The sequence below is a fragment of the Mustela nivalis genome (genome assembly GCF_964662115.1).
Source record: "Mustela nivalis genome assembly, chromosome: 11".
In the NCBI taxonomy this organism is placed as follows: domain Eukaryota; kingdom Metazoa; phylum Chordata; class Mammalia; order Carnivora; family Mustelidae; genus Mustela; species Mustela nivalis.
Genome location: NC_139030.1, coordinates 76,912,656 through 76,935,804, shown reverse-complemented (window position 1 = coordinate 76,935,804; position 23,149 = coordinate 76,912,656). Strand labels below are relative to the sequence as shown.

Genomic DNA, 23,149 nt, shown 5'->3' with positions numbered 1-23,149 from the left:
ATCACATTTGGTCTAATGTACACTTGCAGCATTTAATTTTATACTATTTCGGATTTAAGTAGAAAATATAATTTAAAATTTATTGGTGTACAGAGAAAAATTGGTTAAGTTTTCCTGTGAATATCCAGATGGTTTGGAAAAAACCACATCCTGCCAGTGTCTTTTGATTGCCAGCAACATAACCCAAACCCTGCACCCCTCAGCACCCCCAAATCACAGTCTATGCTGACTGTACTCTTGAAATGAAGGAAAGCCTTCTAGAGTTCACTGATAGATTACAAGGAAGCATCGTTGGCCAAATGAATCAGGCTATTTAAAAAGTAAGGCAATCAATCAGATGTTTTTCTAAACCTCCTCCCTCCCCCTGCAACTGTTTTTGAACATGATGTTTACTTCATGATTCCTCTGCTGAAATAAAAATATACCTCTGTGTGGCTCTGACTCCCTGAGATAGAATCTAATTGTTTCTTTGGAGAGCTGTCCTGAAAGCTTCCAAGGTGGGAATGGTGGTGGGAACTATTTTTATCATCCCTGGTCTTTTAATAGCCCAGCTGTGCAGCAAGGCAAAGCTGTTAGATTTGTACTGAAAGCCTAATGCTCCAGCGAGAACCCACCAGCCTCAGCTCGTGCCCTGGGGGGATCAGAGCAGCTGGGCTGGGACTTCAGCCCCTGCCGCAGAGAGGGAGTGCCTAATATTAGCACACTGAAGCAGGAAATAAATAGCAGGAATCTGTGGGCCATCTAGACATTCAATCTGGGAGGCATCCAATTTCAAAGTCAGAAGGCAGGAATTATTTAACAGGAAAAAAGTAAGATCTGCTGGCAGGGGAAAAACAAACACACCCGAACAAATGCAAACATGATTTAAAAACCAAAGGCAAAGAAAGGAAGACAGAGGAGGCCCATCTGTGAAAGGCAATCAATAAAATATAATTAAAATTGGAATGTGCAATAGGAAAACATGGAAGGATGTGGACATTCTGCAAAATTAAGAAAATTCATCTCAAGGTGAGAAAGTAACCACATCTAATAAGCACATAGGCCAGAGGCACAGTGGAAAGGAGAGTCAGAAGTCCCGGAGGGCAATAAAAGATCTGCTGAATAGCACATCAAGGACTGACTTTGACCTTCACGTCCCCCCTGGGTGAAATATGGAGAATTGACAATACCCGACCTCCAGGACAATTGTCATGACCCAGTGAGACCCTCCCCAAGAAGCAGGAGCCATTTCTATCAATTGCATAGTCTTGCATCATGCCTGGTACATCGCAGATGGTTCAATATTTTTGAATGAATGGAAAATTTACGGATTTTAACTCTGCCAAACCATATGCCAATATTTTTGGATCTCTTGGTTTTTATCAGGCAGCTTAGATCAGCAGTGCTCCAAGTGTGGTCCATGCACAAGCATCATCCCAGACCTGCAGAGTCAAAGACCCCTGGGAGTGGGTAGGGAGGAGTACAGGCTGCAATCTGAGTTTTCAGAAGGCTTCCAGGTGATTCTGACACAAGGTACATGCTAAAGGCTGAGAACTACTGATCTGGAAAAGTAACAGCAGCTTTTTAAAATATCAAATGTTAATATTATCCATTTAAGAGTTGTACATATGACACAGATTACAAAAGAAGAAGATCAAAAAGTGAAAGTCAAATATTCTCTTAAAAAGCCTTTCCCGACTATACTGTTGCCATGGGTTTTTTTTCTTTTTGTGATTGGGAGCCCCCAGGCTGAATGACTGTGCCTGTCACTGCGTTGTTTCTGGATCGGCTTTCCTAGTATTTAAGAGCAGGTATTGCTGATTTTTTCCCCCCAGCCCCTAGCATAGAGCCAGGGACTCTGGAGGCTCTCATTATAAAGTAATTAATGACTATGTAAGCACCATGCATGGCTATTTCTAAAATAATCTCTTTCATTCCATTTTCCTAGAACCCAAATAAGAAATCATAAGATTGATATAGGCCAAGCGACGTGTGACACCAACAGATCCTAATCTGGTGATTACAAAGGGGGAGATATTTCTCAAAAGTTCCTTTCTTTAAGGGCACCAGGGTAGCTTAGTCATTAAGCATCTGCAGGTCATGATCCTGGGGTCCTGGATCAAGTCCCAGGTCTGGCTCCCCAGTCAGCGGGGAGTCTCCTTCTCCCTCCCTGCCCCACCCGACTCATGCTCACACTTTCTCTCTCTCTCTCTCTCTCTCTAATAAATAAAACAATCTTTAAAAAAAAAAAAAGTTCCTTCCTTTAAATATGTTCTGACGACCCCCCAAGAGAAACTGAAACCAAAAGGGAGAAAACATTAAATTCAGAATTTATTCCAGGAGACCTACCAGTTAAGGGACTGACTTAAAGACATTTATCAATTAAATTCTAAGTTTGTATAATAAGCCAAACTATAGAGAAGGTATTCCTTCCTCAAGAAAGCATTTTGTGGTGTGCCTGGGTGGCTCAGTGGGTTAAAGCCTCTGCCTTCGGCTCAGGTCATGATCCCAGAGTCCTGGGATCGAGCCCCGCATTGGGCTCTCTGCTCAGGAGGGAGCCTGCTTCTCTCTCTCTCTCTCTGCGTGCCTCTCTGTCTACTTGTGATCTCTGTCTGTCAAATAAATAAAATTAAAAAAAAAAAAAAAAAGCATTTTGCGTGAGTGAAAAATTCACAGTCAGAGGGACTAAAAGATACTTAGATGCAGCCCCTGTCTGCAGGGAGCTCCCACTCCGGAAAAGGAGCGAAGACGCGTTCCTAGGAAACAAACACATGGGGTGGGCTAAAGCAGGGACACAGTGCCAAATCAGACCCATTCAGATGCACTGACTAGGGGTAGGGGACGAAGACGGGGCTGGGGTTTCCAATCCACACACCGAGGAGCTGGGGTTCCCAATGGGGCATCTTTGAAGGTTTCTGAACAGAGGGCAGACGTGGGGAAGGGGTGTCACAGGCTGGTCACCTCCTGTCCTCATTCGCTTCAATCTGGGGGGAGAGCTTTACTCTCCTCCCTTCTTCTTCAGCATAGGTGCTGTGGTGGAGACAAAAATGGGGGACTCCAGAGGGACATGGGGAGCGTGGGCACAGCGTCTAGGGAGAGAGTGAGAATGGCAGTGCCCGTCCCTCCCAACTCTTACTAGCATTTGCAGGTTGCAAAAGGTGTCCTTTGTGAGTGAATCCCCCATTCTGGGCCTCTGTGTGTGTGTGTGTGTGTCTGTGTCTGTGTGTCTGTGTGTCTGTGTGTCTGTGTGTTTGTACTGTATGTGCATATGGGTATGTTCTCTTTAACTCCTACAAGGCCGAGACTTGTTCCATTTCACAGGTGGAAGAACTTGGGGCTCAAGGGAACAAGGTAGTGTCAGTGAGCAGCTCAGCCTGGAATCAAACCCAGGACCATAGATCCAACCCCCACATTTCTTTACTTCTCGTGTATGTTTTATTTCCTTTTCATGAGGCTTGTTTGAAAGCACTGAGATCCAGTGCACCTGGGTGGCTCAGTGGGGTAAAGCCTCTGCCTTCAGGTCGGGTCATGATCCCAGGGTCCTGGGATCGAGCCCCACATCGGGCTCTCTGCTCAGCAGGGAGCCCGCTTCCCTCTCTCTCTGCCTGCCTCTCTGCCTACTTGTGATCTGTCTGTCAAATAAATAAATAAAATATTTTAAAAAAGAAAAAAGAAAGAAAGAAAGAAAACACCGAGAGCCAAGCAAGGCTAGCCCGGAGGCAGGAAGGGTGGGCAGGGTGTAAGTCTTAGCAGAATGGAAAAGGATGCTTTGAGGGTCCCACGGGATCCACGCTGGTTCACCAGACAGGGACAGTGCAGAGGAGCTAAGGCCAAACCACCTGCAGGGGAAGCAGTGGCTGCGCACCGCGTAGGGCCTCCATTCCTGGCTTATATCCAGGAACAGCAGCGGGCATTTGGGCCAGTCACGTTTCTGAAACCTCAGCCTCAAGGCGTCATTGCCCTGAAGTCCCAGGGAGAATGAGGAGTGGGGGAGCAGGCTGGGCACTCGGGCCTTCTGACCTCTCAGTCCTGCTCAGCATCGCCAGCCCGGGGCTTCTGGAATGCAGCGCCACCGCTGGAAGCGAGGCGGACCATGGAGAGGGTGGGCAGGCTTATCACAGTCACTCCAGCAGCAGGTGACAACAGCCCAGACTGGGGACCGGCGGAGGCATGGGGGAGAGTTGGGGCACATGGGAAATCACCCTCAAGAGAGCAAACCTGGGGACCGTCCAGAGATAAATAAGATGAGGGAGTGGGTCGTGAGGCCTGAGCTCCCAGCCTGAGCTCCCAGCCTGAGCATCAAGGGTGGTGATAGGAAGGCGGATAGAAACCAGAACCCTCGAAAGAAGTCAGGCTTGAAGGTATGTGTGGGAGGCCGAGGGAGGAGGACCCTGTTGCATCTGTGGATGGGCTGAGGCATTAGCAGGGCATCAGGGCCAAGTCCATGAAAGTGCTGGAACTGAGGTGACAGGAGGGAAGCAAGGATCTGAAACCCAGACACTGAGAGGTGACAGCTCAGCACGAGTGACTGCTGTCAAGGCAGAGGGAGGCAGCAGGACAGGGTAAACGAGGAGGAGTTCCTGAGAGAGAAGAGGGACAGCAAAGAGAGGAGGAGGGCCGGGCTAGCCTGAGGAGAGCAGACAACATGCAGTGTTCTGTAAGCCAGGCGGGAAGAGCTTCGAAGAGACAAGGACAAAGAAAGACTTGGAAATTGGTGGGAAGGACACCACCAGTGACCTCGGAGAAGTTCCACGATACACAGAGAAGGGAAGTGTAAGTAAATGGGAAGGAAATCCCAGTCTGGAGCAAAACCAGTGTGTGGCAGTGATGAGAAGACGAGGGAGGGGGACAGGGGCAGGCGAGAAGGAGGGGGAGGGGGAGACCCCCGTACGGAGGCAGCGGCAAGGACTTACTAAATTTTTGTTTATTAGGGACTTGATTTAAGATGAGACCTTGGAGGGGCGCCTGGGTGGCTCAGGGGGTTAAGCCGCTGCCTTCCGCTCAGGTCATGATCTCAGGGTCCTGGGATCGAGTCCCGCATCAGGCTCACTGCTCAGTGGGGAGCCTGCTTTACCCCCTCTCTCTCTGCCTGACTCTCAGCCTACTTGTGATCTCTGTCTGTCAAATAAAGAAATAAAATCTTAAAAAAAAAAAAAAAAGACAAGACCTTGGAATCCCTGCTGATGAGAAGCCAGGGATGAAGGGGAAGACGGAGGACGGCAGAGAGACCGAGGAAGACGGGAGAGGCTGGAAGCATGCGGCCGGGGAGGAGGAGGAGGAGGAGGAGAAAGGCGAGCATACCCAGGGCGGGGTTCACAGACGTGCTGTCCACAGCAGCCCAAAGGTGGGAACAACCCAACTGTGCCTCAGTGGACAAACAAATGAACAAGATGGTGTCTCCACACAATGGGATGTTACTCAGCCATAAAAAGCCACAAAGCCCTGGTGACGCACTACAACATGGAGGAACCTTGAAAATGTGACGCCACGTGAAAAAAGCCAGACACAAAAGGCCACATATTGAATAATTCACCTTATGTGAAATGTCTGAATAGGACCTTCCACTCTGAACTTCTGAACTAAGCCACTAGCCAAAAAAACACATTCGCCTGCTCACACGTGGACTTCCTGAGGTGAGTAAGGCTGGGAGTGAGCAGGGACAGCCTAGCCTACTCAGGATGTGTCCCCAGGAGGAGGTGACTCCAGGAGGAGGTGACTCCAGGAGGAGGTGACCCGCTGCTAACTCACTGTTCAGAGGGATCTGGCCACATCCCTGAGCAACACTCAGTGTTTAAGGGTAGAGCTGAGACGGAAACACACGCTATGCTCTCTGTGCCTCAGAAATGACAAATTTGGGTTTTTGTTTTGTTTTTTTTTTTTATAATGGGCTGAAATCACCAATAAGTTGGAACAGTGAAGTGCTCTGAAGGTGAAAAATGCTTTGCTTGATGCTAATAACATTTTGGCAATGACAGTTTTGAAGATGTATCACAGCTCTTTTCAGAAAAAGTAATAGCTCCTTTGAGGAAAAACTATATTCTCAACATTAGAAGGCTTTTATAAACTGAATCCTGATTAAAGAAACTACATTTCAATGTAATCATGTATTCTGTGTCTATGACTGTGGGAGGCCCAGGGCTGGGCACTGACAGGGGCAGAGAAGTAAAAAGGAATAGAATGTAACAGTTGCTGCCCTCAACCAGCCAAGTGTGATGTGGGAGGTAAAAACACACAATGTGTGCTACAGGGAGGAGCCCAGAGAGGAGAGGCCGAGTGCTGAAGGGTACACATCTGTGCACCTTGTTAAAATTTCTTCTCCCTCTGCTCATTCTTTTATTAGTCAGCAGACATTTACTGAGCACCTACTATGTGCCAGGCACTGGGCTAGATACTGGAGATGGGTGAGAAACAGACCAGGCGCTTGGTTCTCACATGACATTCCTAATTCACGATGAGGGCTGCTGGAATCTTGCAGAAGCAAAGAAGCAGGCCCAGAGAGGTTGTGTAACTCACTCGAGGAGCTGGACTAGAAAACAGGAAGGACATAGCAGCGTGAAAACTGCTGGTTCTAGAGGCTGTGGTCAAGTGGGGACAGGCAGTGTCTACACCACAGGGCAGATGGGTCAGGGTCTAGACCACGAGGCTGACTCTAGCACGTGGGACTCACGGAACCTCAGGCAACAAAGCAGGCTGTCCAGGAAGCTTTTTCTGGACCAAACAGTATGACGCTGGAGCTGGATGGGAAACAAACAGGAGAAACAGCCCATGTTCAAGGTCTGGTTGGTTGGGATTGAGATCTGGGCGCTCTGTCTCCAGAACCTGTGCTCTTAAATACTATGCTGTAATTTTAAAAATAAGAGACCCTTCTGACTCTGTCCCTCACATTCGTTTGCCACTAAACTTGTCTTTATTAAGTCTCACGGGTGGCCCCAACCTGTTCACCTCATCACGCCTAACCAGTGTCCCTGGGGAGTTCACGGCTTCTTGTCACCTGAAAACCAAGTGGCTACAACGATTTCAAATACGATGCCATCCTTCAGAGTGTCTGCAACTTCTAGCACCTTCAGAGTGTCTGCAACTTCTAGCACCTTGCTTCTGTCCCTGCATGTGGTCTCTTAGAGAGGTCTCAGAGCTTCCAGTGTCATGCATATCCTTCCTCAGACTATGATATGACAGGAAATAACTTTTTCTTGGGAGCCACTGAGGTTTGGTGATTGACATATTATTCCAGTACAGTCAAGTGTTACCCTAAATATTCTTGGCCAAGCATGTACTGATTGCAGTGAGCAGCTTATTGAGAGGCGGAGCTAGACGCTAGAAGGGGGTGGGGCTTGTCCCACAGGGAAGGAGAATGGAGACGGTAGAGCCCTGCTTAAGAGAACAGCTGGGCAAAGTCCAAAACTAGATGAGCAAAGAGCGAGGGTACCAGGGTAACCTTTCTTATATCTCTTCTAGCTCAGAATTAGGATCTGTTCTAGAACATGAGGATGAATGGAGGCCATGGGGAAGGGAAGCACACAGACCCAGCTCTGTGAAAGGCAAGGAAGGAAAGCTGCTGGGAGTCGGGGAGACCCTGACAGAGGCTGGATGGTGGAGAGACCCCAGCCCAGGCAAGGCCACCTCAGGAAACAGAAGGCAAGTACTGCAGGTTCAAGGACAGCAGGAGACACTGAGGAAAACTGTGGTTCTATGACTGCTTTACACTTTTATGAAATGAGAAAGGACTCCTGGATAGATGGATTTTCTCACAAGTGGCGAACTCCAAGCAAACCACATGCTGTTCAAGTACCTCAGGGAACTCTGTGATCAAATGTCAGTGCAGATTATGTATATTATTTTTTAAAGTTGTTTAAACTGTGACCAATGCACAAAGGTATCTATACCTTTTTTCTAAAGATTGGAAGTTTTAAATGTGTGATATTCAGGATATAGGACAACCATTAGAAATAGCTTATTAGAACCATAATTTGCTATTATTTACAAATGTGGTATTATCAGATAGCTTTGTTCTTGTAATAGAAGAAATAAAAGATGATCACTTTGTAAATCAAGATCAATTTGCCTGCTGTCTCCTGGGTTCTTGATGAGTTTACTGGCAATCACCAAACCATCTCTGAGTCTAAGTAGAATTATCAAAATTCATATTCTTGCAATACAACTCTCTGGCCCTGATGCCAACTGAGAGTCAAAGTATTTTTTATTGTTATTGGTATTATTAGAAGTCCCAAGGAATATCCTATATACACATATGCGCCACCTAGCCAGGATGTGCTATTGATGTGGGAGATGTTAAGTCATCTTAAATGATAAAGGTGAAGTTCTTTTCCCCACTAGAAGCAAAAATCTTAACATTTCAAATCAATGGCTAAACCTTGACAGTGAAGAAATGCCTGAGAGTCCGTTAAAAGTGTATTAGGCATCCAGTTATTTCTACTTCTGTTGGAGGTATAAGGAGGTATAAGGCATAAGGTATATGGAGGTATAAGGTATAATATTCCATATTGATGCAAATGGGGTACTTTCAAAGAAGAAGAAAAATAAAATTATAGTAAAAGATGAAATCAGATCCCTTTCTCAACACATACAAAAATAAATTTCATTTTAATTAAAGGTTGGCAAAAACCAAATTTTGAAATGCTGGGTGGAAAATATAGATTAATGTCTTTTAACTTTTCAAGCAAAAAAATATTTTCTTAAACGGGATAAAAATGTAGTAACTAGAGAAGTAAACTTTGCAAAACATAGTAAGAATGTCCGCACATCCAAAGACCCTGCAAAGTGAAAAGACTACATACAAACTTGGAGAAAATACTTGCAATTCATTCAGCTGACAAATGGTTAGTATCAAAAAGAAACAAAGGACTTCTACCAACAAACAAGGACACAGACACAGGAGCAAGAGATAGAAAGATAGCATTCCATAGGAAAGACACACACAGGTAATAAAAACATGAAGAGGGGCTCAGTGTCATTAGTGAACCACAAAATACAGAAACCACCCTGAGATACCTTTTCATACCATCCCATTAGCAAAAATTAAAACTTCTGACATTATAAAACATTGAAAAGGATATGAATTCACAAAACCAATTATGCATCACATGTCCAAGTACTTATTAGCACAACCACTTGGGAAAAGAGTGTGGTGTGACCTCCTGTAAGTGATCAGTTACATAGCCTATGTTCCAACAATTCCGCTCTGAGGTGGATACCTGAAACAGTTGTGAATACGTACATGACAGGAGACACGTACACAGATGTGCATCATTCCCTGTCCACGGGCAAATAGATGAATGAAACTTTCCATAGCAGCCCAAAAGAATGAACTCGTTAAACACCAGAGAATTACATGCACAACACCATAACAGCATTCACACATGGTGCTGTTTTTATAAATGGAAAACAATTAAAGCAAAACTAATTCTTTCTATAAAAATTTGTAAATATTAAAACTTCATAAAAAGGGAAACAAAGGACTAATCCACTCAAGGTTCAGAATGATCAGGACCCCTAGATAGAAAGGGGAAGTCAGGGAAGGGCTAGTGAGGAGACTATATGATTAGTTACAGGGTTGAACTTCTGGTTTGGAAGTTGATTTCACCAGTGATTGTTACATTATTAAAAGAGCTAAGTAAATATATAAAAAAAGCAGGCTATGGACAAGATGAGAGAACGTCACCAACCCTGCCTTATGACCCTTCTGATTCAGTGCACATGAGTTCCTTTCATAAAATGGAGACATGCCCTTTAAGAACAGACTTGGGTAAAATATCAAACTGAAATCATTTCAGTCCAAACAGTGACAAGCTCCACCTACCCACCCGACTGAGACCATTTATAGAAGGTTCCTTATTTGTTCTGACATTACTTATAAAAGAGAAATTGAAAACATCTTAAATATCCATCACTAGAGGAATGGTTTTAAACATGAGGTCATGCCCCTATGCTTCCATTAATTCACCTTATCAACACCTTGATTGAGCGCCCGTGATTTGTCAGACCCTGTGGGATACAGTGATGAGCTAGATTGATTCAGGCCTCACTCCCATGAGGTTAACACTGGTGGAGAAGACAGGCAGTCATCAAAAGGTCACACGTGTAAATGAACACTGAAAACAGATGAAGGCTGTCAAGGCAAGGACCACACGGTTATGAAAGGAGAAAAGGGAGGGAACCTAGCTTGAAACGCTTAGTGAGGCTTCCCTAGGACAGGTGGCATTTCACAGAGGACTGAAACAAAAACCTGGGAGTAGTTACCCAGGTCAAAGGGAGGCAGGAGGAAGAGCCATCCAGGCACAAAGAGGAGAGGTGGGCCCACAGCTTAAGGAGCAAGCTCGGGCTGTCAGGGACAGGAATGGCCAAGATGGTCAGGCCCAGAGCAAGGTGGGCAGTGGGGTGAGGTGGGGCTGGAAAGGGGGGCGAGGGACAGATCATGGACCGAAGAGCAATGGGAAGAAGGGATTGAAGTAGGAAGGCAATCACACCAGATCTGCAGAGGAAAATGATCACCTGCCACCAGGTGGAGAAGAGAGGATATGGGGACAAAAGGGGGGCTCCCTTTGGCACAATCACGCTGGTTCAGCATGTAGCACAGTCAGGAGTGTATGGACAAGCAGTGGGAGATGACCTCAGCAGCACAGACAAGGGGCAGAGGCAGCTTGCCTGGGGGTGGTGGTCGTGGGGCTGTGGAGAGGGTTCTGGATTTGCGAGGTCTCCAGATGGTCAAATGGAGAACACTTGGAGGTAGCAGGGGTGTGGACAAAGGGAGAGGGAGGCACCTCAAATGACTTGCAGATGTCTGTCTTATAGAACTAGAACACTAGAAGCTGAGCAGGTGGGAGGGGGGCGTGATGAGCTTGGTTTTGTAAATGGCGTAGGTTAAGGTGGCCAGGGACATCCAAAGGCAGATGTCAGGTAACCAGTAGGTGAGCTTGGAGGGAGGCTGATCTGGAGATACAAGTTTAGGAGACACACTGAAACAGTTAAAAATGAATGAGGCAGGGACGCCTGGGTGGCTCAGTTGGTTGAGCAGCTGCCTTCGGCTCAGGTCATGATCCCAGGGTCCTGGGATCGGGTCCCACATCGGGCTCCTTGCTCAGCAGGGAGCCTGCTTCTCCCTCTGCCTCTGCCTGACTCTTTGTCTGCCTGTGCTCTCTCACTCTCTCTCCCTCTGTCTCTGGCAAATAAATAAATAAAAATCTTAAAAAAAAAAAAATGAATGAGGCAAATCTGCACATACTGACATGGAAGGTTCTCTACGATCTACTATAAATGTAATATAGATGGAATAAAGCAAGTTATAGAACAATTATGTATACTATAACCATGTTTTTTAAAAAGCATATAGAAAAATACTTAATTATCTGGTGTGCAAGAGAAATACACACACTCGCCCAGAGATACACACACACACAGGTTTGGAAAGAATATACCAGATTACTAACCTACCCCAGTGACTGACTGATGCTTTGGATTGGGAGAGATGAGTGAAGAACTTTCAATTTTTGTCTATAAACTTTTGCACCTCTGTATCCTGTTTCTTAAAATAAAGACTTCATCACTCCAACTGTCCCTTTACTCCATCCCTCTGGCTTTCCCCAACTCCTACAGCATCAGGCAGATGTTGGCAACCAGAGATGAAACAGAAAAAGGAATGGTGATGCCAGTTTTGCATGCTATTTAATGGTTAAAAAAAAAAAAAGGAGGAATTTGGTATTTGCTTTTAAGCTGTATCAAAATAGCCATATCAGAATGTTCATTGGGAAATGCCATTCCTGCTCCTTGAGTGTTAACAATCGAGTTGGCTAAGCAATAAGTCAATTAAGATGACTGCAGAGCACAGAAATCTGGGGGCACTGGCTTGTGCTCTCCTACTGGTTGCCCATTGGTCTCCAAGTAATGCCCACCAATCCTCCATACTGATCAAGGAACACTGAAGACCTCCCACACTGAGGAGAACAGTGTACTTGGCCTAATGAACATACACGAACAAAAGGAAATTAACATCAATGGGAAGATGAGGTGGCTTGACACAGCAACCTGCACAGATTGTCCTGGAATTTTCTTGTTACTGAGCGTCATCACCCACACAGTCCCAGTCCACACTTGGTACATATTTGCAGAACTGTTTCTGAAATGTCCAGACCTCTCTTTGACCAAACATATCATTTCCCAAGATAAAAATGGTGGACCGCGAAGACAGAAGCATCCCGGTGTCAGAAAGCCAGCCAAGGAACAGGATGTCTATCCCCATGTGAATTTCACTCTTCCATTCCCAAGCCTGTGAAGCACAGCCTGAGACAATCTGTAAAAATTTAGAGTTGCCTTATCTAGCAGCTGGACAATATGTCACTTAGCCACCCTTAATAAGTGTACCTTCTACAGAGAGATCGATAATAACTCATCTATGGATATCATACCAGCAAGGCAGACGCAGGTAAAATTGCTCCCATCTTGCTTCTCATTTGCATCCACACAGCTGGCGTTATTCTGACACGGCTTCCGCTGGCAAGCATCAAATTCTTCACAGAAGGTACCCACGTACTGATCCTCACAGGTACAGGAAAAAGTTGCCTAAAACACAAGCATACCATACATGTTACATGAGACCTCTAAAATGTACGCTCTGGCTGGGAATCCCAAAGTTCAAAAGCCTCGCTCCCCCTTTTTTTTTTTTTAAGATTTTATTTATTTATTTGACAGAGAGAGAGATCACAAGTAGGCGGAGAGTCAGGCAGAGAGAGAAGGGGAAGCAGGCTCCCTGCTCACCAGAGAGCCTGATGCAGGGCTCCATCCCAGGACACTGAGATCATGTCCTGAGCCGAAGGCAGTGGCTTAATCCACTGAGCCACCCAGGCACCCCGCCTCGCTCCTTTTTGTAATTATACCAATACTGAATGCTGGAATCATGTCATTTATATTTTGATCTGATCAAAATCATAGCTTTGAGAGAAATGGTGTGTATTTCCTTACATTTTTTTTAAAGATTTTATTTATTTATTTGACAGACAGAGAGATCACAAGTAGGCAGAGAGGCAGGCAGAGAGAGAAGGGGAAGCAGGCTGCCTGCTGAGCAGAGAGCCTGATGCGGGGCTCCATCCCAAGACCCTGAGATCATGACCTGAGGCGAAGGCAGTAGCCTAACCCACTGAGTCACCCAGGTGCCCCTTGTCTTACATTTTAATTTCATACATGTATTTTTCTCATTCTTTCTTTATTGACATTTACCCCGACCATTTTCTGTCTTGCTAGAGCGGATGGATTACTCTCCAGCCATGAAACAAGATGTCAGCCAACCAGCTCAGCTCCTGTAGCATCCACAGCACTTGTAACAAACACCTCCTCAGATCTCCCGCCCTGACCACCTTCCAGAGCACGCAGGGAATTTACTGAATCACTTTCTAAGTTACCTTCAGCATCAACACACAGCTATACAGACAAACTGAGTGCAAGGGAAGATTAAAAAGATTATAATTCTAGTAAATGTCTTCTTTGGTTTATGGCGTTCCTGCTATCTTAGTGAAAGACCATAACTCAGACCCAGAGCACTGCATTTGGTTGGAACCTTCATTCCTGAGATAGTTGTAAAATCCAAATAAAACAGAGCCTTCCTGATCTTTTCTTCATACTTAATGCCTGGGGGTGGTGACCATCTGAAACAAACAAACAAACAAACAACCACTAATGGGGCTCCAAACCCTGGGTGAAGCAATGTAGGTTGTTACTGCAGAGGGCCTGGAAGAAGCAAAGGAGAACGGCATAAACAAAACAGAATACTTAAAAAAATCAAACAAAACAGAAAAACGCATCCTCCCAGCACTCCCCAAGCCTCCACATCAGGCAGGAGTTCAAATCCCTACTGGTCCAAAGCCCCACCCATAACTTCTCCCCAACCCACCCTGCCTCCCACCTCCCCCTCCCCAGCCCCAGTCCCCTGTCTCTAATCTCAGAGAGAGACTCTCCCCTTCTTCTCCAGGTGTTGTTAACTCAAAATCCCCAACCAGGGCCCTGACCCCCCAGGCATGCGCATATATATATATATTTATATATTAAACTTGATTGAAATACATACACACACACACACACAAAATATTTTCCTCATCCTTTTCCTGTAATACCCATCAAACTTGCTAGCAATCATGACTGGTATATAAAATGCTTGAGTTCTATTACTGGTCATCACACTGAGCCCTCAGTTGGTCATGTTTTTACTTGATGCTCTTGGGTTTTCTAGATAAAACAACCCCCCCCCCCCCGCCGCCAAATTGCGTGCCAATTGCAAATAATGGTAACATTCTCCGCCCCCTCCCCCAACCCCGGCCTTTTCCGGCCCTCATGGTTTCATTGCTGGTTCTTCTAGAATAAGCTTGATTTCAAAGGGAGATCTGTAGAATTTATCACTAAGCAGAAAGCTAGAATGAGGAATGAATTTTATCAAATGCCATTTTAGCTTCTTAAAAAACCGTATCTATTTCTTTTTATCTTTGTCTAGCAATATCTGACTGCTTAGATGCCCTAGACCTCACTCAACCTTGCATTCCTGGAAGGAAGGCCCACAGACACATTAAGCAAAATTGTATTACGGACACAATCTATTTGTAGCTATACTTCTAGTGCTTTCCATCTAACTTGCCCCATCCCCAACAGACACCTTTTCTAAGAAAAACTGTCCCTGGCACACTGATATCATAGCTTATACTCTAACAGGATGCCACTTGCCGAAAGTGACTAAGCCAGGAGTGGACAGACCTGTGACCTCAGCAACCAGTCAAGACACCCGTCAAACAATCTTTAGTTCTACCAAATGGCCAGATACTGTGTAGGTGTGTTTCTTTTGTTAACTGAATATTTTTTTGTTAAGGGAACAGGAGAAATCTTTGTAATCTGCATAATCAATTCTTCCTAAGTTTAAGAACACATTCTTCAACTATATCTTAGAAACCAGAACAGGTGGAATAAAAGCAATGGCTTTTCTTCTTCAGTTAGAGTTAAATTTTCTGCCTTCTATTTCCATCCTCTCTTGCACCTCTTTGTGGCAAACGGAAATTCCCTCTGCCAGCTAGCAACAGTTGATTCCCTATCTGCTTTTTCATGATATTGTGAGGTGGGTTTTTTCCCCCCCTTTAGTGTGCATTTGCATGGACTTTGTAGTTTAAAGCTGGGAGAAGCTGCATCGAGGCTATTAAAAAGGCAGCCTTTTAAATAGGAAACTCTTTCTCTAGAACTATCTTTAAAGGAAAAATCTCGTCCTTGCCCAAATGTGCAACAGAGTACACCTTTGATATTTGCAGGGACATGTCTGGAGTCCTCGGTGTACCTGCAGATTCCTGACTGCCTTTGAAATGTAAACACTGTGCGTGCTGGCCACATACAATTCCAAAATGGGCCTCAGGATCTTCATAAATTACTATGTGTCATTATTTTTGGCAGCTGTCCTCTGAAATTTACTTGGTTTGTATCCAGCAGTTCCATATTGCAGATCAATTTCTTTGGCTATTTGGGGGATACATTTTGCATATAATTCATCAGCTTTGTCCCATGGAAAATATGTTGCTTGTGGAAATAAATTATTAAAAACACCAAATCAAATATCTTCAAGTTAGCTTTTATTAAATCTAAAGCTGAAACAGAAGCCACACATTTTGTTTGGCTTTGTTTTAAGCCAGAATGTTGAAAGTAACATTAAGAAACTGTTGAAATAATTGTTTTTGACCAAACAAAACATAGAATTGATTCTTAAACTTTGAATGATGGATAAGGAAGATTAACAAATGTTTACATACCCATGACTATAAAATTCTACTTCAGTTCTTATGTATTCTGTATCATATGGTCCATAAAGTTAGATTTCTTCCTAAGTCTATTTTCTAAGAGCAATGAGCTTTCTTAAAAATATTAAGAGGTTTGTTTTAATATTAAGTTTCAAGACTTGATTTGTAAGAAGCCATGAATATTTACTAGGAAATTATGTTATTAGCATCTTTGTTGTGGGAAACTGTGATCACTGAAAGTTGTAAACTGTTATACCAACCTTAAGAAGATTAACCCACTATGCCAGCACTAATCTAGGTCCAGTTGACTTAACCAGCATAAAAGACAAAATGGACTTCTTATAATTAGTAGCTTAGTGGGGCGGGGTGCCTGGGTGGCTCAGTTGGTTTAGTGAGTCTTGGTTTTGGCTTAAGTTGTGATCTCAGGGTCTAGAGATGGAGACCCACGTTAGGCTATCTGCTCAGCACACAGTTGGCTCTGCCCTTCTCTCCACTCAGAAATAAAATTAATAGCTTAGCTAAATTACAGAAAGCTATTTCCTTGCAAAATCATTGTATATTTACATGTAAAAGTTTTTTTTTAAGTAAAATGAGAAGTGACCCTCAGAGATTAATCTTAAAACCCAATGCAGAATCTCAATTTCCCCAACAGCTTGACATCAAATATTCCATTTGTACATTAATGGAAATTTCTCGGTGGTAGGAAGCTCACTTGGAGGTTTAAAAAGTTTTAGTCACACCTGCATTCATTTGTTCACCCACACGACAAATACTGACTGAGCACCTACCATGTGCCAGGCCAGGCACTGTTCTAGGACCCCGAAACACACAAATGAACAAGACTGTCTCTTAGAAACAATAATCTAGTGTAGGTGACTGATGATAAATAAAATGAACAAGTAAAATAATGTAGTAAGTGAGCTGATAAATACCATGGGGGAAATTAAAGTTGGGAAGGGGAAGAGAGGAGCCCTATAAGAAACAAGCCCATTAAGCCTCCTACTGTGTTTACAGTGAGGATGATGGCGAGAACGTTCTTCACCATACATCATTTTGGGCCTCCTTTATAAAGTCTTCCCCAAGAAATTCGCTCAGTTAGGTGCCAGTAAAAGTTTTGCTTCTTATAAGAGCTGATGTTTTGTCCTCAGGAACAATGCAGATCATGTGACTGCCCATTTTTTTCCTCCTTTTTGATTTGGTCACAGCATGCTCAGAGTCAACCAGAAGTTCGACTTGAACAGCTACCTCGAGCTCTGTGACCTCTATGGCTTTGTCCTCTTTCTAACTTGGAGGTTACGTTCTAATTTACATCTTCCCTTAACTTATGTTTTTGTATTTTTTAATACTCCAAAAACCTCATGAAATATGGAGTCAAATGTGTGATAAGAAAGTCCAAATTCCCCAGCATGGCACACAAGGCCCTTGACGATCTGGCCCATCTCACTTTTTCCGTTTCATTCTCTGCACCCGTCACTTCTCAGTAAAGCCTATTCGTCACGAACAAATCATCCCACAGAGACGAGTTTTCTGAGGAGCTTTATTTCTCTTTCTCAGGGTCAGAATTCATCCATTCTATCTTACTCTATCCCTTAAACAAAGTATCCAGAAAATACACTTATCTCTTGTTGGCGTCCCTGTGACATCGGTATGACCACAAAAGCCCCAGCTGACTGGACACGGAATCTCATTGTTTATAGAGCTTGCTGACACTGAATTATCTCCTTAATCTTTACCACCTGTCAGGTGGCTATTATCACATCCATTTTAGGAATTGAGAATACACTCCACAGGGAGGTCAGATACATTTTGGAAGGTGTCCCAGCCGGTGAGTGTAAGGTCAAGGCTTAAATGTGTTATCATCGATTTCAAGCCTTTCCCATGCATAGCTGAATATTGTCCTCTCATCACCGCGTTGGTCTGTGTACCAGAGATGCACATGGGGCGCCCTTCACCCCAACTTTAAAATAACTCCAATAACTGTGGTATTTTGATTCTGGTTCCAGATTGCATAGTTTGTCTACTTCCTCTCTTGCTGTCTGCCTGCCTTCCTTGTCGGCATCACTGACTATCCTTTTGGTTCACTGATTCTAATTTCTTTTAGTCTTAAGAATAATACCAAAGGTGGGCGCCTGGGTGGCTCAGTGGGTTAAGCCGCTGCCTTTGGCTCAGGTCATGATCTCAGGGTCCTGGGATGGAGTCCCGCATCGGGCTCTCTGCTCAGCAGGGAGCCTGCTTCCCTTCCTTTCTCTCTGCCTGTCTCTCTGCCTACTTGTGATCTCTCTCTGTCAAATAAATAAATAAAATCTTAAAAAAAAAAAATACCAAAGGTGTTCAAGTAAGGTTTCAAAATTGAATAAAAATATCCTTCCTGAAGGATGAACATATCTCTTATACGTAAAGTGCCTAATCACTCCTGGGCAGACTCGAAAACTTTGATTAGACGATTTTCCCCCAGGACTGGGGGTCCTTGACATCTGGGACTTAAGTTACACATACATAATAGATGCTCGACTGAATTAAGCTGACTTCATCAGGGGCTGTTTGAAATCATCTTCAAGAAGAGTCCTGCGCAGGTAAGGGGTCCTCTTCCCCCACGTCCTTGTCTATCTCTGAGGATCTCGTGTTTTGCTGAGACAGCACCACAGTCACTTACAGATTCTTTGTCCACACATTCTTACTCAAGGGGATACTGGAATAGAATGTGGAGGGTAATTTCCAAGCCAGAAGGTGAGTAACGGACCCCTCAACTTTTGAGAAGGGAAAGGAGATTTTCTGAGCCACTCCTGGCTAAAGGACCTCCTGGGCCAATTTCCATTTCTTCCAGGGGCCAGCCCGCTTCCAAACAACATCTGGGCTAATTGCAGTTCAACGTATGAACATCGGCAAGGTCTAAACTCTAGCCAATGAACTGGTCATTGTTGGAGATAGGTGACACAGACATGAACGCTTGCCAAATTATTCTCACTTTGGGATAAGCTTGAAATTTTCCACAATAAGGAAGTACATTGTTTTTATTTTAAGGGTCTGGCGAAGTTCCAAGAAAGGAAAGATAAAACTTCAGAAAATGAGAATCACACTCTGCATTCTGTGTCCAGCTCCTCCCTGTGGAGTCTGCTCCTGCCTTTATGGCAGGGATGTTGGAGAGAACCTTGTGTGCATGTCATGGAGCCTCCCTTGATGTTAAGTCCTAGTCCAGAAACTTCTTTCATCTCCAAATGTCAGGAAAAGTTCTGCTTGCCCCAGAGGACTATTTGCTTTCTCCGGTGGGCAACAAGAATCAGGTAAGTCAGCACAGTTGCCTCCAAACAGCAGAGTCTTCTTGAAGTTCAGCCATTTCTGGGCTAGGGAAGGCTTGGCTGCTCTGTTTCCCCAGGAGGCAGAGGCCACAGGCAGGGCACACCGAACCCAGGCCTTAGCAAGGAAAGCAAGGCAGAGCCTGTAGGTAGATATTCAGACTCCTCTAGATGAATTCTCTAGATACAGGATCAAGACGTGGAGTCTGCTTCCTAGTAATAGAAAGCTCTGTCCTCTTCCTGCTCTTTTAATGGGAGAGCTCCAAGTGCAACTGTTCATGAAGACGATGTTCCAAGTAGGGGCCTTCTACAGACCCTTATGCTCAGAGCTTAAGCAGATTTTAGGGAAAGAAGGCCGTGAGTCCCCATTGTCTCATGTAACAATGCAGGATCACTCAGATTCCAGCCTGAGCTATCCCATCACCCCAAGATGTACTGACCCTGGATCTGTGCAGATGGAGGCCGCAGGAGCCTCATCCTGGCAAGGACCTCAGCCAAGGATCTATCATTCCAGCCCCTGGGAACCTGGCTGGGTGGTCATTTGGGTCTGAAATCACATAGCTGATGTTTGGAGCTAGTTGGACAGGTAGGTAGTCAGGGCCAGGGTCCGCATTGAGAAAATATGGAGTCAGGACAGTTAAGATCAAAGAGCACTGACATTCTGTTTTGCAGATTAGACAGAACCACACTGACATTCTGCTGTGTGGCCTTTGCAGAAATGACTTCTGCAAAACGTCCTAAAATAAGACAATTAACCACAAAGCATTTGTCAATATCACGGGCAAGGGGCAGTTAAGACCTAAGTCAAACCCAGGAGCGCAGCTGTCAACCAAAAAAGACCTTCAGCACAGGACATTAACCTAATCGGCAGACAGATATGTGTGACCGAAGCCCTGACTGGCACAACTTGAGCACGCCCTGATTGCTGAAGGTAGTTCCGCAAAAAAAGCTCATAAAAACCCCTAAAGTTAGAAACTCTGGTGGCAACCCTCTCGGGGACCCCTTGCTCTCCGGGAGCTTTACACTCGTGCTCCATAAAATTGGCTTGTTGCCCCCCACTCTCCGTCTTATCTACTCCTCACTCTTTGAAACGACATGACCAAGAACCGGGGACATTAACGGAACAAAAACCCTCTAACACTGATAGATACTAAAACCTAGATAAAAAGCAGTCATCACAGAACACATTTTCATATGACTCAGCATAGGTGAGTTATAACTAATGGGTCATAACTAGCACAGTCTTTTAGGCAGGATTTAGCCTTTTACTGAAAAAAACAGATTTTGTATTTCAAAAGACAGAAAGGATTATTTGGATATAAAATTTAAGACACTATCTGAGAATTCCTATTACGATGTGAAAATCCCTACACATGCCTTTTCCTAAGTCCAGGCCATACAGAGATCCCTGGAGCCCAACCAGAGAGACAAAGTGTTGCCCCCTGCTGGGGACATAGTAAACTACCTCAAAGGAAAACTCACTGATTTACATTTTTAAAATTCTTGTCTGTCTGCTAGGTCTTACTATTCATTTACTACGCATGGAATTTAAACAACATGCTCACATTGCTTATGTTATCTTATTTCCCATTAACCTTAAACACACTATCCCTCTTCTATGTGGATTCATTAATTGCAAACATAGCTGCTTATTAGAAAAAAAAAAGTAAGCTTAGAAAACATGGAGATCATCTAAATATGAAATTCAAAACTTGACATTCAAAAATTCCTAGAATTCATTTCTTTGGCTTAAATGTTAAAAATAGGAACAATAATAAATGAGCCCTGCTCTTTCCTTCCAAAGGACAGCAAAGTTTACTTTATTACTCAAGGGAGAAGAAAGTAAATGTCCTTCAGGAAATTTTGTAAAAGGCTTTCTGTCTCAAAGTGGATGTATGGATTGGCAGAATGGAGACATTCAAAAGCGGTTTCTAACCATATCCTGGCAACTTCTCTGTTCTCAACAGGCTGAGCACTGCCATAATTAGGCCCAAGATTTCCACATAATCAGCCTGGATCTTCAGTTCACCAGTATCTGTGTATCTATTTGATGAAAAGTACTAATCCATTAGCAAAAGTAAAGTTTGACTTAAAAAAAAAAGTCACTGAAAATTCATCTTTTATTGAATTTCCCTATTAAAAAAACCAGCCACATTCTACAAGTAAATGACATGCCATTTTAATTTCTTATTTTAAAATTCCATTTAGTCTTTTAGTTCTTTCCTTTGCTACATGAAAAGAAAATGGTAAAGAAAAAGCTTTAATAAAATAGACACTTTGATGTATAAATTAGTGATGAGAAGAATTCATTGAAGAATAAGGATCTTTCCTACCATTTTCCTCAAGTCACCTCAGATGGAAAACCTACTTTGAGTTACTTTTTTTAAAAAGATTTTATTTATTTATTTGACAGAGAGAGAGAGCATGAGTGGGGAGAAGAGAAACAGGCTCCCTGCTAAGCAGGAAGCCCAATGCGGGGACGCTTAATCCCAGGAGCCCAGGATCATGACCTGAGCTGAAGGCAGACGCTTAACCAACTGAGCCACCAGGTGCCCTTCAGTTACATTTTTAAGTATAAAGCAAAGACGATGAGTGGAAACTTCTTCTAAAGATGGGAACCCAATGGAGACAGGGCAGGGTACCCAACCACCATTTATTGAAGAAAGGCCCAGCATAAGCCAAGCACCATGCTGAAGATCACTTAATCCTCCCAACAGTCTTGCAAGATCAGAATGATTTTTCTGTTTCACAAACAGTAGTTTAAGTAGCTTGTTCCAGGTCACACAGCTGGCCAGAAGCAGTGAGAAGTGGATTTTGTCTCCTTGCAAAGATATCTCTTACAATTTAAGATACTGGAAAATGCAAGGAATTGAGTTACAAAGGTTGAGGGGTGTGGTTCAAACACAAAGTATGAGGGGTGTGGTTCAAACACAATCCTGAGAAGGGGGGTGATGGACGCATGTATGCACTGAGTGAGCACTTGAAGGAGGCTGGCTTCCAGTCTTCTCACAATCTTCGATCTGATGCATCTCGGTTTCAGTACCATGGAAGCCATAAATCCCCATTATCCTTCCCCATCTGCAAGTGACCACATGTCTCCCTGGGGTGCTAACATCTGCCTCACGGGTTTCCTTCTTACTCTCACCACATCCATGTGCTGAGTTGCCATAATGCAGGACCACAAATGGGCAGCTCAAACAGAAATCTACTATCTCACATTTCAGAAAACCGGGAAAATCAAAACTCAGGTGTCAGCAGGGCTGGTTTCTTTGGAAGCTTCTCTCCCTGGCTCATAGATGGCTATTGCTGCCCTGTGTCTCCACAAACCTTTTCCTTTGTGAATGTCTTTGTCATAGTCTCTTCTTCTTGTAAGGGCACCAATCACCATAATGAGGACCCAACTTATATGACCCATACGACCTTGTCTCACCTTGATTGTCTTTTTTAAATTTGATTGATTGACTGATTGATTGACTTAGAGAGGGCATAAGCAGGGGGAAGGGGCAAAGAGAGGGAGATAATCTCAAGCAGACTCTGCACTGGCCACAGAGGCCGACGTGGGGCTTGATCTCATGACCTTGAGATCATGACCTGAGCTGAAATCAAGAGTCAGTCACTTAACAGACTGAGCCACCCAGGCCCCCCTTGACTGTCTTTTTAAAGGTCTAATCTCGGGGCGCCTGGGTGGCTCAGTGGGTTAAGCCTCTGCCTTCAGCTCAGGTCATGACTTCAGGGTCCTGGGATCGAGCCCCGCATCAGGCTCTCTGCTCAGCAGGGAGCCTGCTTCCCCCTCTCTCTCTGCCTACCACCTCTCTGCCTCCTTGTGATCTCTCTGTCAAATAAATAAAATCTTTAAAAAGTAATAATAAATAAAGGTCTAATCTACCACTACAGTCCCATTCTCAGCCACTGGGGTGAGTACTTCAACATGTGAGTTTTGCCAATTCAGCCCAGCACGGACATGCACTCTCTCTGCCTTATTCCTCCAACTATTTTCAGAGCCATCTTCCTCAAATGCCACCTCAGTCCTTCACAAATATTTGATGCTTGCATACAGAAGTCATTATCCTACAGTATACACAACACGCATTGAACAACAGCCCTCTG

General features: G+C 44.3%; 1 protein-coding gene across 1 annotated transcript in view; it reads right to left on the bottom strand.

Moving 5' to 3' along the window:
- The window catches only part of DNER (delta/notch like EGF repeat containing), a 311,380-nt gene that overhangs the window by 95,964 nt on the left and 192,267 nt on the right, over window positions 1–23,149 (bottom strand). The window contains exon 6 of the mRNA XM_082690792.1: window positions 12,399–12,552. Within this exon, the coding sequence (XP_082546918.1) occupies window positions 12,399–12,552 (154 nt within the window). The remainder of the gene's footprint in view (window positions 1–12,398; window positions 12,553–23,149) is intronic.